This window comes from Rhamphochromis longiceps, linkage group LG3 (assembly GCF_057381845.1).
Source record: "Rhamphochromis longiceps isolate RC_006_pf linkage group LG3, R_longiceps_female_GT1.1, whole genome shotgun sequence".
Classification (NCBI taxonomy): Eukaryota; Metazoa; Chordata; class Actinopteri; order Cichliformes; family Cichlidae; genus Rhamphochromis; species Rhamphochromis longiceps.
In genome coordinates, this window is record NC_140559.1 from 59,924,769 (window position 1) to 59,943,376 (window position 18,608).

At 42.1% G+C, this 18,608-nt stretch overlaps 2 protein-coding genes across 2 annotated transcripts in view; both read left to right on the top strand.

Annotated features, from left to right (window-relative positions):
- LOC146675491 (NACHT, LRR and PYD domains-containing protein 1-like) overlaps positions 1-18,608 on the top strand; it is a 154,453-nt gene that overhangs the window by 126,267 nt on the left and 9,578 nt on the right. The window lies entirely within an intron of this gene.
- On the top strand, positions 2,968-7,804 carry LOC146675498 (protein NLRC3-like). The gene is made up of 3 exons (XM_085400529.1): positions 2,968-3,191; positions 3,333-5,124; positions 7,297-7,804. Exons 1-3 carry the CDS (start codon positions 2,984-2,986, stop codon positions 7,490-7,492), a joined length of 2,196 nt encoding a protein of 731 aa, XP_085256655.1. The 5' UTR covers positions 2,968-2,983; the 3' UTR covers positions 7,493-7,804.

Genomic DNA, 18,608 nt, shown 5'->3' on the forward strand with positions numbered 1-18,608 from the left:
TTTGACTCTTTAAAAAGCGACAAAAACACAAGCGTACGTTGTACACTCTGCATCGGAAGAAAACTTCTTTCTACGTCGAAAAATTCCACTTCCAACCTGAGCAAGCACCTAGCACGCTGCCACAAGAATGTTAAATTGACAGAAAACCCCCAGGATCCCCTCACTGACGTGGCCGCTGTGGTCGATCAACATTAGCCTCTGAACAGGTGGAGGAAGTCAGTCGGAGGAAACTAATGGTACCGACATCCACAAGGTGGAATTCCCTGTATGAGGCCATTTCTAGAATCATCACAATTCCCTTGAATTAACTTAATCCCCTGTGTGTAAAACTGGGAATCAAGTGCCTTAATGAAAGGGAGTACCAGTTCTTGAAAGAGTACTGTACTGTGATGAAGCCCCTGACAGTGGCCCTGGACATCTTACAAGGGGATGAGTGCACCTACGGGGCTTTACTGCCAACACTCACAAGCCTGATGTCAAAGACCCTTTCCCTGAAAGATGACCTCTCTAGAATGACAGCCAGCCTTCCAGATGTCATTGTAAAGGTAAGATTATTATTAATTGCTTTGGGTGGATTTGTTAAATTTATTATACCATTCACAGTGGGTGGATGTTATACTTTGTTTTAAGCAGTGGGTACAATTAGTAAAATGATAGAATAAAAGACCAAGTATTCACCCCTTGTTAAATATCAGGGACATTGATCATCATTAATCATGAATATTAATCATAATATCAACAAAAGCCTCAGCCAAAATTAAATCTCATACAGTACATACATACAATACATACATGATAATAGAAAATATAGATGGTTTAGAGCTGTAAAGCCCACAAAATATTGACAATAGGTAATTATACAGTAAAATAATTTTATTCTTAGTTGCATCATATTGTATGTTACAGGCCCTCAAGACTCGTTTTGATGCTGTTCTGGACAGCCAAGAAGGACTTCTCGCAGCGGCCACTTGTCCCAAGTTTAAACTTCGTTGGCTGAGAGATGAGCGTAGGAGAGAGTATGTGAAGGAGCTCCTGCAACTGAGAACACTAATGTGTCCCAAATCCCAGCCAGCCCAGCCAAAATGGACTTTTTTGAATTTCAGAATCAGCCCACAGAAAGCTTCTCAGCAGAAAAAGAAGTGCGGTAACTGACTTTTTAAAGTCAGGCTATGAGCTTGAGATTCTGAATCAGTTTCCAAATCTCAAAAAGATGTACATGAAATACAACAGTCCAACTCCATCCAGTGCACCAGTGGAACGGCTGTTCAATTTAGGTGGATTGGTGCTTTCCCCCCAAAAAAACAGAATGTCTGATAGAAGGTTTGAGAAACTTCTGCTGATGCGATATAACCACTGTTTCAGTCCAAAAGAAAACAATAAAACATAGGTCTTTTTCAGGGTTGCCACAAACTGAGACTGGATTAACAGCCTGAATGTAGCATGCAATAGCATTTTCTGTTTTTGTAATCTCAACATTATGCCTCTCTGCACTTTACCAACTGTTAAAAGATGTTTTTGTTAATTTTATTTATTTTATTTATTTATTTTTTGCTTTATTTATATGAAAAGATGTGTGTATACACAAAAATAATTTATGTTATATGCTGGAGTATGCAGAAATACAGTTTAAGCCTTTATTTTCTTAAAATATGGTGTAATGTGCAGAAATATGTTCAAATGTTAAACAAATTTATTAAAGTCAAAGACTGTTGAATTTAATTTAACTTTTTGTTTGATGAACTGTTTATAAAGTTAAGATTAAAAGTAATAAACAAATTTTTTAAAAAGACACTTTTCCATTTGATTCACTTTTATATGATGGATTATGCAGAAAAAATAGAATTGGCCCAAAAGGTCTATTGATTTATCACGCATTCAGGTAGTGAACATGTTTTTTAAAAGTAACTAAATAACTAAGTAATTAATTGCTTTTGAAAATAAGTAATCAGTAAAGTAACGGGATTACTTTTTTGAGAAGTAATCAGTAATCAGTAACTAATTACTCTTTTCAAGTAACTTGACCAACACTGCTTGTAAATCAGACTGTGTAGTTGTGAACTGAGTTTTGTAACATTGTAAAACAAAATATCTGAAAAGTTTATGTTTTTGCGTTCATTGGTTTGTGTGTAAAAATGTAAAAAATATAATAAATGTAAGAAACATTAGAACTACTTTTGCTGACACAAAGTTTGGCGAGCACTGCAAGTTGGCACTTTAAACCAGTCACTGATATAAAGAGAGCACCTTGTTCCAGGGCATCTGAGCATGGAGGGAAAGCTTTATGCAGGAGATGGTAAGAGCTGTTGGGACTAAAGAAACTGAGCAGAAAACTACAGACATCTGGAACTGAGTTGTTAATTCTCAGTGGGATCAGCAGGACTAGCAAAGCTTCACCATGACAGTCATCTGATTGACTGAACCCATCCAAACATCACTTCATGGACCTTTAGCTTGTGTCTGTGTGTGGACAGACATAACATGAGCTAATTATACATTACTCCTCCACAGAGTGGACCAGGAGAGAGCAGAGGTTTCCACTGGTCAGTCTGCACAGCAACATCAAACACACCTGGACTCTGTGGTTATGGTTTGTAGTACTACGTTTACATTTGTTCTTTTCAGTCACCTCTATGCTGCACTTTGTGGACCAGAGGATTGTCAGTGTGTCCAACATAAATCAGAGTTTGGGCTCCATGATTTCAGTCAGATTGGGGTGACTGTAGCTCAGGAGGGGAGCAGGTCAGCTACTAGTCAGAAGGTTTGTGAATCAAACCCTGGCTGGCAAATGTACTGAGTAACGTACTAAACCCAAGCTGCCCTCTGATGCATCCATCAGAGTGTGAAAGAAAGTATTTAAGCATAGAACAATGTGCTTGGTTGAATGAGGCATGTTGTATAAAAGAGAGCTATATAAGAACCAGTCCATTTACCAATGGGTAATTCATATAGTCTTCTTTTCTAGCGGCTGGAGGACAACATCACCATGTTTGTGAAGAACGAGCTGAAGAAGATCCAGAAGCTTCTGAGTCCAGATCACCCAGAAACTTTAAAGAGCCAGATGGAGGATGAGGAGATGTTTGAAGGTGAGGATGAAGATGAAAGAAAGAGCTGCAGAGAAGCATTTCTGAAGATCACACTCCACTTCTTGAGGAGACTTAAGCAGCATGAGATGGCTGACCATCTGCAGAGCAGTAAGAGAATTTCTCTAAAGACTGAATATTGATCTTTCCTAATAGCTCAAGAAATGGACCAATAGACATTCATCCTTTCAGGGTACTGAAAGGCTAGGATATTTATTGTATAATACTTGTTTCTGAATTTCTTACCTTCAGAAATATTTGCTCCACTCTGTAAACGTGAACTTAAAGCCCAACTGAAGAAGAAGTTCCAGTGTGTGTTTGAGGGCATCGCTAAAGCAGGAAGCCCAACCCTCCTGAATCAGATCTACACAGAGCTCTACATCACAGAGGGAGGAACTGCAGAGGTCAATGAGGAACATGAGGTCAGACAGATTGAAACAGCATCCAGGAAACCAGACAGACCAGAAACAACAATCAGACAAGAAGACATCTTTAAAGCCTCACCTGGAAGAGGTGAACCAATCAGAACAGTGCTGACAAAGGGAGTGGCTGGCATTGGGAAAACAGTCTTAACACAGAAATACAGCCTGGACTGGGCTGAAGACAAAGCCAACCAGGACATCCAGTTCATATTTCCATTCACTTTCAGAGAGCTGAATGTGCTGAAAGAGGAAAAGTTCAGCTTGGTGGAACTTGTTCATCACTTCTTTAATCAAACTAACGAATCAGGAATCTGCAGGCTTGAAGACTTCCAGGTTGTGTTCATACTTGATGGTCTGGATGAGTGTCGACTTCCTCTGGACTTCCACAAAACTACAATCTTAACTGACCCTAGAAAGTCCACCTCAGTGGATGAGCTGCTGACAAACCTCATCAGGGGGAAACTGCTTCCCTCTGCTCGCCTTTGGATAACAACACGACCTGCAGCAGCCAATCAGATCCCTCCTCAGTGTGTCGACATGGTGACAGAGGTCAGAGGGTTCACTGACCCACAGAAGGAGGAGTACTTCAGGAAGAGATTCAGAGATGAGGAGCAGGCCAGCAGGATCATCTCCCACATCAAGAAAGCTCGAAGCCTCCACATCATGTGTCACATCCCAGTCTTCTGCTGGATCACTGCTACAGTTCTGGAGGATGTGCTGGAAACCAGAGAGGGAAGAGAGCTGCCCAACACCCTGACTGAGATGTACATCCACTTCCTGGTGGTTCAGGCCAAAGTCAAGAGGATCAAATATGATGGAGGAGCTGAGACAGATCCACACTGGAGTCCAGAGAGCAGGAAGATGATGGAGTCTCTGGGAAAACTGGCTTTTGATCAGCTGCAGAAAGGAAACCTGATCTTCTATGAACCAGACCTGACAGAGTGTGGCATCGATATCAGAGCAGCCTCAGTGTACTCAGGAGTGTTCACACAGATCTTTAAAGAGGAGAAACAACTGTACCAGAACAAGGTGTTCTGCTTTGTTCATCTCAGTGTTCAGGAGTTTCTGGCTGCTCTTCATGTCCACCTGACCTTCATCAACTCTGGACTCAATCTGCTGGAAGAGCAAGAAACAACTTGGAAGGTGTTTCAAACAAGAAAATCTTCAGAGAAATACTTCTACCAGTGTGCTGTGGACAAGGCCTTACAGAGCCCCAATGGACACCTGGACTTGTTCCTTCGTTTTCTCTTGGGTCTGAAGACTAATCAAAGTCGTTTGCAAGGCCTGATGACACAAACAGGAAGTAGCTCACAGACCAATCAAGAAGCAGTTCAGTACATCAAGAAGAAGCTCAGTGAGAATCTGTCTGCAGAGAAAAGCATCAATCTGTTTCACTGTCTGAATGAACTGAATGATCGTTCTCTGCTGGAGGAGATCCAACAGTCCCTGAGTTCAGGACGTCTCTCCACAGATAAACTGTCTCCTGCTCAGTGGTCAGCTCTGGTCTTCATCTTACTGTCATCAGAAAAAGATCTGGATGTGTTTGACCTGAAGAAATACTCTGCTTCAGAGGAGGCTCTTCTGAGGATGCTGCCAGTGGTCAAAGCCGCTAAAAAAGTTCTGTAAGTTATAAAGTTTTTATTTAATATTTATATATTTATATAATTTTATATATTTATATATAATATTTATTTAATATTGATGTCTTAAATTTATTTTTGATTAAACTAGCAATAATTTTATGGTAGTATTAAATAAATACATCATTAATGAATTATTTATTTTAGTAATTAATTAAAAAATATATTGATAATTAATTATCAGTTAATTTCATTTAAAATAATTCATTATTTATTTATGTACAATTCAAATTAGTTAATTACATATTTAATCAATTATTGGTTTGTTTTCTATTTTAATTGTTTTACTGACACATTTAATGAATTATTTAATGATGTATTTATTTAATTCACGTTGCTACTCCTGGCCCTGCATCACTGTTCATAAATACATTTTATTTGTCAGCTTCACCCATCAAAGTCAGGGGGCGGGGTTAATGCTGATCAAGTCAAAACCATTGCTTTGGTCTGGTGGGCGTTCTTTTAGTGGGCTTTTCTCAATACTAAGTAGGCCTACACACCAGGGTTTGGACATGTGTGGACCCAAACTATACTTAAACTTTACCCTTTTTTGTGTGTCACCAAATACACTTTTAATATTTTCTAGACAAGAATGTAGTGGCGTAATCTTTAACCTCTTTTGGCTCCAAACAGAAGTGACAGACTTGAGCAGGGTTCATTTAAAGGCTGACAGAAGTGGAGTGGTGACGGGGAGATGTTTGACAGGACAGTGTTTCAGCCTCCACAGGTTCATGTTGTGCTCCATCAGTCAGTGAAGATGAAGTCAGTGCTGATGAGGCTGTAGAGTGTGTGAGGGATGTGAATGAGGATGATGAAGATCTGATGATAGCAGATAAAAACAGGCTGCAGAGACTTTGAGCCATACAGGGCACACAGTGTGTGTACAGAACAGCTGAAATCATTATGGAGGCCTCACTGGGATATGGAAGCATCACAGTACAGCTTCAGTGAAGCTTTAAAGTCTCTGATATGAGATGAGAAATGAAGCAGCCAGAGCTTTTTCATGAGTGGAAATCCACTGTGACTGTGAGCTGCTGCTACAGCCTCCAGATTAGCCAGCAGCTCATCCTGCTCAACATTTTCTCACCAACTTTAATGGAAGTGTGATGTTTTCAGCTGGAGTGATGGTCAGGGTGGCCTCCCTCTCCTCTTCTTCTCCTCTTCCTCTTTCATTTGTAAAGCCACTTCTGCTGCTTTCATTCATTTGGAAGTCCTGTAGCTGAGTTTGGGAGAGACTAACAGCCTCGGCAGCAGAGGGGAGAAAGGCTGTAACACCACCACTTTACTACCTACCTGTCACATCATTTTATCAGGAAACAAATATGCTCATGTTTTTACTATGTTTGTCTTGAAGATGTAAGAAGATCACATGGTGCTTTTTATTATTGTGTTGGTTTGTTTCCTGTCTCTTGGATGGAGCCCAGCTGTGTGTGGCCCCTGGGCCCAGGATGAGGCCAAACTGACATGGGATGAAATGTCTGTCACATAATTGAGCTTAGTGTAGTTTCATTTCTGCACAATTTAAAAACAACCAAAACTTTGTTCTGTCTTTTCTATGTTATACTGTAGACTTTCTTTGATACTGTGTCCAAAAGGAGCAGCTTTTACTTTGAAGGGGAGGCGTCTCTGTTTCCTCTTCAGGTTGGATGATGGAAGCAAATGAGTGTGTGATGTTCTTTCAGTGTTGCACTTTGTAGACGCTCCCTGAGCACTGGTCTCACAGCCAGCTGCACATAGAGACCAGTGTTGTTAGTCCAGGTCAGAAGATGACTTGTTGGAATGAAAATGAGCTTGTAGTTTGTCTGCTTTAATAATGTGACTGGAAAAAGGTGTTGGACTTCAAATATGTCCATTTCTTTCACACTTCACCTTTAAAAGTGAAGCCTTGTGGTTCCTGGAAGGAAAAACACGACTTTTTCAAGTCTTTGTCCTGTTTTTATGATAAATGTACGACTTTAATATGAAACATTCAGAGTTTTTTCTCTTGTTGTGTTTGTTTGAAGCTGCTTCCTGTTGGCTTCAGCTGTTTGGAGTTTCCATTTTCTAAACTTCTACATTCTGAACCTTCTTCAGCTCTGAACAGATGATGAAACACTGAATGATTTCAAGCTCACACTTTGTCTAATAAACTTACATCTTTCATTCTTTATACAGATTGAGGGGCTGTGGTTTGTCAGAGATCAGCTGTGATTATCTGGCAGCAGCACTGAAGTCCAACCCCTCCCATCTGAGACAGCTGGACCTGACTTGGAACAACAAGCTGCAGGATTCAGGAGTGAAGCATCTGTGTGGTTTCCTGGAGAGTCCAGGATGTGGACTTGAAACTCTGAGGTCAGTCAGCATGTTTTAGTTGTGCTGAGATGAATATGATGTGAAAGTTGTGCTGACACTAAACTGCAGACATCAGGCTGATATTATACTGATCCACACTGAGGATCTTCATGGTAAAGTCTGTTTTCTTCTTCTCTGGTTTAGTCCATTGACTGCAGCAGAACAATGTTCACATTTCAAACAGTGAGACTCAACGTATGGCCCGCGGCCCACACGCGGCCTGCCCACCTTTCCTGATTCAGAGAGAGGGGACCCTGATTAACTGTGTAGTGTTCTTCCTCACAGTTCTAAGTATCAGACACAACAATGAATAATCCACAGCCGACTGTCTTTAGCAGGTCAAAGGTCACGGCACACAGCAGACAGTGGGAAATATAACTCTGATCATTTATCAGCACATATCCATATGTATAAAAACAAAGCTGACACTGTGAGACTTGATCAGAGGTGTGATCATCACAGCAGAGGCCTTTGTGTCAAAGTCACTGAGGATCAAACAGAAACACATGAAGCAGATTTTCCTGTTCTGGCTTTTTATAGCAGATAACCTTCAAAATATTCTGCAGTCCATCAAAAACTGAAGCAAACCATGAATCAACATGTGAACATGAGCTGATGCTGCTGAAGGGAAGCAAAGTTACAGAGGTTTGATTACAGACACAGCTGAGAGTTTGTAATCTGTCATCATTTTAAAAGGTTTACATTTCTTCAGTATTGAACAGCAGAAATGAGGCTTTGTTTTCGGAGGCCGACAGCAGTGAACACAACAGCAGACTGGTGCGTAATAAGCAGTGAATAACGCAGGAAACAGATTTTTGTTAGGTGTAGCTGTGTGCAGACAGGAATAGGACCCAAGGTGCAGACTCCGGAGACAGAACTTAAACAAAAACAGCTTTAATGCTGAACGCAAACATGACATAACTGGAAAATGTCAAAAATAAACTAACACCGGTGGACAGGCAAAACACACAGCAAAATAAACGGTAGATCGCGACACGGACACAGAGAAACACAGGGCTTAAATACACAGAGGGAGAAATCAGGAAATGAGTAACAGGAGGGAAACACAGCTGGGGCAAATCAGAACTGACGAGACCAAAGAAGCGTAATCTGAACACACTGAGAAAAGACAGAGACCTTCAAAGTAAAGCAGGAAACGCATAACACAGACTGAACAAAGACACAGGCTCATAAGCAGGCACTACAAAGGAAACAGAGATGTGGGAACAGGGCAGACACAAACACTGACTGAACACGGGGATATAGGAACTAAGGATACACATAGACGCGAACTAGACAAGGGGATGCAGGTGATAGGGGAGACAGAGCAACTAAAGAAGACAGAGACCTAAGCCATAAGACAGAACTCAAAGAAACCAAAAACTAGACAGTATAAATAATATCATAAACTCAAAAACCCTGGGTCGACGACCCAGGCATCCTAACAATTTTTGAAGGTAAACTGTTCTTGAAGTTGTTGAAATCTCCCAATTCTTTGAATCTTTGGGCTGAAGGAAGGACAATACTCGGTATGGTGTTCCTGGTTCTCGCCAACCCCTTCATGGTTATTGCTGTGTTTGTGGGATCCATCTTCTCAAGGAGCCCAAACGCCATGACACTTGACCCCAGTTGCTGTCGCAGCACTCCCTACATCTGTCTCTGCTGTGAAGGGTCCTCATATCTCCGTGTCCCCGTCTGGTGTCTGCTCCTTTCTCTGCAAGAGACCGAAAATCAAAACACCTCTCTCCCTAGCCTTGATAATCTAATATTGTTATCCATTGTTCTTCTAATGATTCAAATTTGGTTCAGAATATTATGTTCAGGACTTATTCTAATCATAATCTATGTGTGTGTAAAAGTAATCAAAAATTAATGAATCATCTCTAAGTCTAACACATTATAAGCCTAAGTTTTACCATAGCTAAATTATTAAACACAAAAATAAACTCATAGAAATTTTCATATCACCATTGTTAGATGTTCAAACTCAACTTCCACTTCCAGAAAAGGTCAGTGACATCATATCTCAAAAAGCATCAGAAATTCTCCTCTTCAGTCTCTCTTATCGTCCTGCTCCTGCAAAAATAAAACAAAACAAAGCGAAGCATCCACCCTTCTCTTGCCGGCTGGGTGAATTATTTGTTGGCATTTACTAATCCTAAAGTTGGTACAGTCATTGTCTCAGTCTCAAGTCAGTCAAAACTTTTAGTCCGTCCATCACAGTCCAGTCACATGCATTCATTCACACACATTCATACCAGATGTTGCTGATAATGGAGTCTCACGCGCAACCTATTCGAGCATCCATCACCAGCAAGATGACGTCATCATTTTAAAAGGAAAACAATTCCTTGTTGTTTTTTTGGACCGGATTGACTCGGTGCAATCCTTTTAGACTCAGAACTTCTCAGTGTTCCCTATACAGTGGGGCAAAAAAGTATTTAGTCAGCCACCGATTGTGCAAGTTCCCCCACCTAAAATGATGACAGAGGTCAGTAATTTGCACCAGAGGTACACTTCAACTGTGAGAGACAGAATGTGAAAAAAAAAATCCATGAATCCACATGGTAGGATTTGTAAAGAATTTATTCGTAAATCAGGGTGGAAAATAAGTATTTGGTCAATAACAAAAATACAACTCAATACTTTGTAACATAACCTTTGTTGGCAATAACAGAGGTCAAACGTTTACTATAGGTCTTTACCAGGTTTGCACACACAGTAGCTGTTATTTTGGCCCATTCCTCCATGCAGATCTTCTCGACAGCAGTGATGTTTTGGGGCTGTCGCCCAGCAACACGGACTTTCAACTCCCGCCACAGATTTTCTATGGGGTTGAGGTCTGGAGACTGGCTAGGCCACTCCAGGACTTTCAAATGCTTCTTACGGAGCCACTCCTTTGTTGCCCGGGCGGTGTGTTTTGGATCATTGTCATGTTGGCAGACTCAGCCTCGTTTCATCTTCAAAGTTCTCACTGATGGAAGGAGGTTTTGGCTCAAAATCTCATGATACATGGCCCCATTCATTCTGTCCTTAACACGGATCAGTCGTCCTGTCCCCTTGGCAGAAAAACAGCCCCATAGCATGATGTTTCCACCCCCATGCTTCACAGTAGGTATGGTGTTCTTGGGATGCAACTCAGTATTCTCCTTCCTCCAAACACGACGAGTTGAGTTTATACCAAAAAGTTCTACTTTGGTTTCATCTGACCACATGACATTCTCCCAATCCTCTGCTGTATCATCCATGTGCTCTCTGGCAAACTTCAGACGGGCCTGGACATGCACTGGCTTCAGCAGCGGAACACGTCTGGCACTGCGGGATTTGATTCCCTGCCGTCGTAGTGTGTTACTGATGGTGACCTTTGTTACTTTGGTCCCAGCTCTCTGCAGGTCATTCACCAGGTCCCCCCGTGTGGTTCTGGGATCTTTGCTCACCTTTCTCATGATCATTGTGACCCCACGGGATGAGATCTTGCATGGAGCCCCAGATCGAGGGAGATTATCAGTGGTCTTGTATGTCTTCCATTTTCTGATGATTGCTCCCACAGTTGATTTTTTCACACCAAGCTGCTTGCCTATTGTAGATTCACTCTTCCCAGTCTGGTGCAGGTCTACAATACTTTTCCTGGTGTCCTTCGAAAGCTCTTTGGTCTTGGCCATGGCGGAGTTTGGAGTCTGACTGTTTGAGGCTGTGGACAGGTGTCTTTTATACAGATGATGAGTTCAAACAGGTGCCATTCATACAGGTAACGAGTGGGGGACAGAAAAGCTTCTTACAGAAGACGTTACAGGTCTGTGAGAGCCAGAGATTTCCCTTGTTTGAGGTGACCAAATACTTATTTTCCACCCTAATTTACGAATAAATTCTTTACAAATCCTATCATGTGAATTCATGGATTTTTTTTTTCACATTCTGTCTCTCACAGTTGACGTGTACCTCTGGTGCAAATTACTGACCTCTGTCATCATTTTAAGTGGGGGAACTTGCACAATCGGTGGCTGACTAAATACTTTTTTGCCCCACTGTAAGTGATTTTTCTCCCAAGCCAATTACAATCATGGAGAAGCACACTTTGCAACTGTTTACAGTAATAAATTTTTTATAGCGCTTTAAATTTCAATCTTTCAGGCCTGGTTTAAAGAGCTGATTGTTAAATCATGAACTCACAAAATATCACCATGTCACCACCTCACCACCGGTGGATCACACCTCTCAGATGTTTTTTCCTCAGTGCACTGTAACAAAAACGAAAACAGACGTAACTAACAAAACACTAATAACAATAACACAAACTAGGGCCCGTTGCAGACATGTCCAAGCATAAAACTATCCCTCTCTCGCTTACGAGAAAGAACACAAGCCAAAGCTCACTGATAAAATCAAGCTAGTGCTCAGCAAAACCAAAAAAATAAACCAGAAACTCACAGGAACGTTTTGCTTCCTGCCGAGACAATATTGTGTGGGAATGAGAACCTCAGGTGCCGTAACACCTTTTGTTCCTCCTTGTATTAAAACTCAATCACAGAAAATGCCGTACTCCAACCTAAACTTACACTATTAATTCATCATCTTCACTCTGTGCCACTGTTCCTCATCAGGGCTGTGTGAAGCACAGCAAAGAATTCAGTCAAAGCCTTGAGCCATAAACAGACATCACGCACAGACATTGTTTTCATAACCAAACCGTTTTAGACCTTATTAACTCTACATAAATGCCCTCTGGGTGACATATAACACATTCTAAGTTATCAATGGTAATCAATGGCTCCTCATAAAAATTATGTACTGGGATGTTTGTGTGCAGCATTTTGCATAACAGCATAAGCAAAGCATTCTTCATTGCATGAGCGTGTGTGTGTGTGTGGATCACTCCTCATTGCACAAGCGTGTGCATGTGTATGTGTGTGCATCATTTCTCAGTGAATCAGCATTCCAATGTGTGTATGTGTGTGTGTGTGTGTGTGTGTGTGTGTGTGTCATTTCTCACTGAATCAGCATTCTAATGTATGTATGTGTGTGTGTGTGTGTGTGTGTGTGTGTCATTTCTCACTCAATCAATGAGTGCACATGTGTTCATGTGTGTATTTCACTTTATTCTGAATCTGTGTGTTTGTAGATGTATGTGTGTGTGTTCATCACTTCCCTGTTCTGGTGTTCTGGGTAAACCACAGCCTGAAGCATGCCCTGGGGTCCTGCCCTCCTCCTTTTCAGTCTGTTTGCGACCATTGCTGTTGCTGCTGCTCAAAGTTCCGTCCGTCCTGGTTCTGACCCCCATTGGGGCAGTCCTTTCTCCAGTGTCCATGCTCGCCGCAGGTGAAAACCTGCATCTTCTTCTGTGTGTTTTGTCCATTCTGAGGTGCCTTTTGACCTCAGTTACTCCTCCTGTCCCGGTCACGCCCTTTTCGCCGCCCGATCCTCCGTGTTGGTCCATCACTGTCCTGCACAGTGTTAATGCAAAGTTATCAAGGTCAGCATTGTTTTGCTCGGCCTTACTTTTCATCTGGGCTTGGCGGGCGCCTCGTCACAGCTCTGTCAGCTGACGTAGTCTGAGAATTTTCCCCCGTGTAGTGAAACGGGCCTTAGATTTAGTGCTCTCCGTCTCTGCTGCATGAGATCACATTCCTGCAGCACTGTTGACTTTTCAGGTCGTTGTTGTGGGTCCAGCTGTTGCAGCATTTGATCAGTGTCACGTATGGGGGAGAGCAGGAGTCCAGTCAGCCTCGGCTTTCAGGGCGGCAAAGCAGCCTGTAATTAAGCATAAAGAGAAAAAACAAAAACAAAACAAAAACAAACACAAACAAAAACAAAAACAAACAAACAGGAAAATGATGTTGTGTTGGCTGTGTTATTTAGACGGGGAAACAACGGGGCCAGGCCCTGTGTCAGCCTTCTCTCCCCCTTTTTTTTTTTTTTGTTTTTTCTCACCATATAATCCACTCATGACCCACCAAGCTGACAGGACAACACAGGTACATATTAAAATTCTTAAGATCATGTTTAAAAGCCCAAAAATGGAATTTTCTTTCATTCAGTAATCACTTTTATTAATCAATCAACAGAAAACATGTCACAATTTGAATCTTTTTACCACTAAATTTGTTGTGTCTTCCCTGGTTGGTTAGACCAGTGTTTCTTTTTTTTTAGTTAAATTGTTGTCCTGCAACCCAGAGGGTTTCTTTGTCAGTAATGTATAAACTTTATTATTTAAGTATGTTAATTTTTTCTTTAACCTTGCTGGAAAATCTTCACATGTTCATGAGTGTAAGCTGTTTCTTCATTGCATGTGTGTGCATTTGTAGGCAAGCAGGTTAATTTTAACTTTTTCTCAAACTAGGCGTTACCTTAAAAGGAGCCTTTCTCTCACATTTCTCTGCTTGTGTGTGTTTTTGTTTCACCTTTTGTTGTGATGCTCCGGACGCCTTTCCCAACCTCCACAAGTTCGTTGGCCCCAATTTTATGAGTTAAAAACTTCTCTTAATTCCTCCTCGCTGCTGTCTGTTTCACAGCTGCTGATTCATGCTGGGTGTGGTTCCCATTACCTATAATTTTACTTCGGCCACTGTGCTTGTGGGGGCAGTTGGTCCAGGTCCGCAGCTTCCTGTATTGACACACTAAGAGATTTATTTAATTTCATTTTCATCACTGTTAAACAGATAAGCAGGCAACACGCCTACCTTGACAGCGTAAACTGCACGCCAGTCTCCCAACACATTCCTCTCTCTACTCCTCCATAATTCTCCACTACACACCTCTCACTATCTCTCCTTTTTATTTTTATTACACCACAGAGTAATACACCCAATTTAGCCCGTCTATCTCTATGTGGCTCCAAATTCCCTCATTATTTAATTTCACACTCGTCAGGGGACAGGCACACAACAATTTCAACCACTGAAACGAGGAATTCAACCTTTTTATATTTCACCTATGATAGAACTCAACCTTAGATGTAAAAGCATTCTCTTGTTCTATTCCAGAATAAATGTGAACCCGTGGTTACACGGCCGTTCCAGTGTTATTCTGGGGCTATGCAGGAGTCCTCAGTTCCCAAGTTGCCAACTTAGCATCCAGACGCCGCTGGTCCTGGCCGCGCGTCCACGACCAGGAGGGTCGCCACACCTTGAACAAAATTTCCACAGGTACACTAGGCATCAACCTTTGATCCTAAAATGTGTCTTTGCTCTAATGTCCTCCTATTCAAACACATCAATCGTCACTGTCACTGTATTCACACTTCACACTCACAAAAAACACTCAGAGCGCACCTCACCCACAGCCAGAGCGCGCCTTACACACACAGCGCGTTTCACCATCAGTGAGACACACAGAGAGCGCTCCTCATCAGCAGAAATTTGCACAGAAACCTCTGAGCTCAACTGTTAAAACTCTTCTGGAGCACAACAACCAAAGATCAAAATACCCTTTTCTCTGCGCTTATGGCCGCCACAACGGGGCAAAGTCGCATCATAAAAGTGATGCCTGCGTCCCCAGAAGTTCTACCAGACACCATAAACCAGGTTTTTCTCTATGTACTTCTTGGCAAGTAAAATTTTACTTTGTTTATGACTGCAGCCCTCGTTGCACCACTGCACCACAAACCACCGTCTAACCTCTATTCAATGTACTGAAACCAGCACCAACCACTGCTGCACTTCCCGGCCGCACCACCGGAACACGCCCGTATCATAAACCAAAACCTACGGATGTGTTGCGCTCTCGCGTTGCCAGCGTCCAACTGCACCGTAAGCCAGCATCTGCTTTTCCTTAAATCAACTTCTATTTCATGGCCGCATCAACAAAAGACTCAACCGACATCATAACCAACTTCAAAACCTCGACTTCAAATGTACTGAACTTATGGCTGCGTCTCCAGAAGAAATTCTAATGTATTATTGCTACAGAAGCCAGTTTTAGACGAAATTAAATGTGGAAGGCAAAGTGGGCTGCAACTAGACCAACGTAGTGTGTTATTAGTATCTCGGTAGAAGCAGTTTATTGCAACTAGTCCAACGTAGTATGTTATTAGTATCTCGGTAGAAGCAGTTTACATAACACACTGGAATTCAGCCTCAACTTATGTTGTTAGTATCTTGCGCCAAAAACCAGACACCGACAAATTTACTGTGAAAATACATGTGACTCAGTGAACAGATTAATTTGGAAAGCCCAATATGCACCTTTTGGTATAATACAACAGGCTGTGCTTACCTTTTTATTTTTGGACATGTCCTCTGTTCACCTCGCCTCACGATCTCACCAAAGGCCAAATCTGCACCTCCTCAGCACACCAAAGATCCGGGTCACACGGCACCAAGTTGTTGAAATCTCCCAATTCTTTGAATCTTTGGGCTGAAGGAAGGACAGTACTCGGTGTATAAATGCTCAATCAACAATCATTTATTTCCATATAATTCAACACTTATGAGCATTAGAACCATCATGATGGGGAGAGCTGCCTGCAGAGGGTCACAGCAAGTCTCAAAATGGTGACGGGTTACACAGCTCTTTATACTCTTCTAGTGGCCCCCACCTGGTCGTAAAAGCCCAAATATTCACATTCTTTCTCTCACGGCGCCTAAGTTATGACCTCGGCTCCCTGTCTTTCTGTGTGAAGTAGGAAGGGGGGTAAGGAATGTGGTTTTATCTCCTCTCCCCAGACACCAAGTCTTCTGCTTACAACCTTCTTCATATGATTCAGCAGTAAAACATGTCAAGAAACAATGTAATACATTCAACAGTGTTGAGTAATATAGGTCAAACAAATAGATCGAATGATTTTCCCACTCTTTTAGGTCAGAAGTATAATGCAAACTAAAACTACATACTAATCACACACTCTATATTAAAAGGTATAATATGATCTACAGCAATATCATAATTCAACTATTTTGATTACATCTATAAGGTAACATATAATAACAGAATAATATCACAAAGTACACTGAGAGAGAGAGAGCTGTGCAGGAAGTAAACGTCAAAGTCAGAGAGAATTCATGACGATGTTCATCAAACGTAAAGCGTAGTTTGGATCTTCTTCTGCTGCTGGTTCAGTCAGTTTTGGTTGGAGACAGATTGTTATGGCCCGTCTAGGCGCGGCCAGACCACAACATAAAGGGTGATCCATCCGCGTCCAACCCCAAGTAGCACGTCACACACTTAATACTTTTTAATAGTGATTTATTTACAATGAGTGCAGTTAAACAAAGGAAGGGAGCATATCATAACTTCAGGGTGAACCCAAGGCCAAAAACACAGACATAAGGTAGCCTATCTCAGGAATAAATACAACTTACCTACGCAAAAAGAACTAACTCAAACGACAATCACTTTCCTCCCTGCCTAACAAAAACAGGAGAAAACTGATCAAACAAAAAGGTGGTCCACTCCTACATGCTCTTACATTAACCAACATAGTGACACAGTTAACGGTCTGCCGGTTGGGTTGGGCCAAGGTTGAATGACATGGCAGTCCCTGGCGGTATCTTCTTATCTGCTGCCAGCCATCCACCCTGGATGCACCAATCATGGAGGAGCACCTGCACACTCAAATTTACATATAATTACGACAACAGTCGTAACACTGATGAAACCTGAAGCTTCAGGATTTGTGAGCTGTCCACTTTCAGCCCCGACGGCGTGTCCGTGTACGTGCCGTAGAGTGAACGATCCACGCTCTGTGTTTCCATCATTGTGTGTTTAGCTGCTCTCATTTACTGTTTTATCTGTTTGTTTGTTGTTGAAATACTTTTGGGAGCTTTAACCTGAGATTCTGGCAAAATACATTTATATTAAAAATCGATTCAGGATTGAATGAATCAACATCGCTTTATTCAAATTAAAACCATTTAAATAGGAAAATCCATTTTTTTAGCCGCACGTTTTGAGTGTTTCCTTTACATGTGTGTGTTCCTTCTTTTTTCCTTCAGGAACACACACATGTAAAGGAAGCACTCAAAACGTGCGGCTATCCTAAATGGGCGTTTTTAAAGTCAGCAAAGAGGCACAGAAAAGAAGACCAGACACCAGCGAGGGAGGATAAGAAGGACAGACGCAACAACATTGTCATCCCCTATGTAGCCGGTGTATCAGAAAAACTCAGGAGAGTTTTCTCCAAGCATGACATCCCAGTGTATTTCAGACCCAGCAACACACTCAGACAGAAACTGGTTCACCCGAAAGACAAAACACAAACTTAACAACGTGGTGTATGCTGTACAGTGCAGCGTGGAATGCTCAGACCTCTACATTGGAGAGACCAAACAGCCACTTCACAAGCTCATGGCACAACACAGAAGAGCCACCTCCACAGGACAAGACTCAGCTGTCCATCTGCATCTTAAGGATAAAGGACACTCTTTCGAGGATGCCAATGTTCACATTTTGGACAGAGAGGACAGATGGTTTGAAAGAGGAGTGAAAGAAGCCATCTATGTCCACTGTGAGCGACCATCTTTGAACAGAGGCGGGGGTTTACGACCCCAACTCTCTGCCATCTATAATCCAGTTTTGAGATCCCTTCCCAGACGCCTTAACGCCCACTCACATCCTGGGCCATCTGACCTCAGGAATTCGCATGACAAGGTGGGGCCAGGTTTCACAATGAACACACCCGAAACTCTTGCTGATTGGGTCCCACACCCAGTTTCACACCTTGGCTCAGGTGATTAGAGGATCATCAGGGGGTCCTTTTGTCCCTCTGTGGGGGTCACTCCCACTAGGTTTATATCTGGGACTCTCCACCATTTGACCTTAGAACTGAAGAAGCTTCTCGGATGAGAGGTGAAACGTCTTCAAGTAACTTAAAGAAGTCCAGACGCTTTTCTTTGCAAGCTCCTTTGACTACGATGACCTGGATGACTGAGAACCTTCACAGACATTGAGTAATAACTGGACTCTCATACAGCGAGACTCAAATGCCTTTAACCCTTTACAGCCGATCGGAGCGGGAACGCTCTGTTTTGCGTAACTATTTTTAAATCCCAGTAGCACTGCAACCACGTAAGCTAGCGCAAAAATTTTTTTTGCATATGAAACTGGAGGAGTTGTACTTACATCTCATGCCATCAGCTTGTCCTCGGTCACGGTTTCCTTCCACATAAAGCTTTGCAAAAACTGCATAAAAAGCGCTTGCA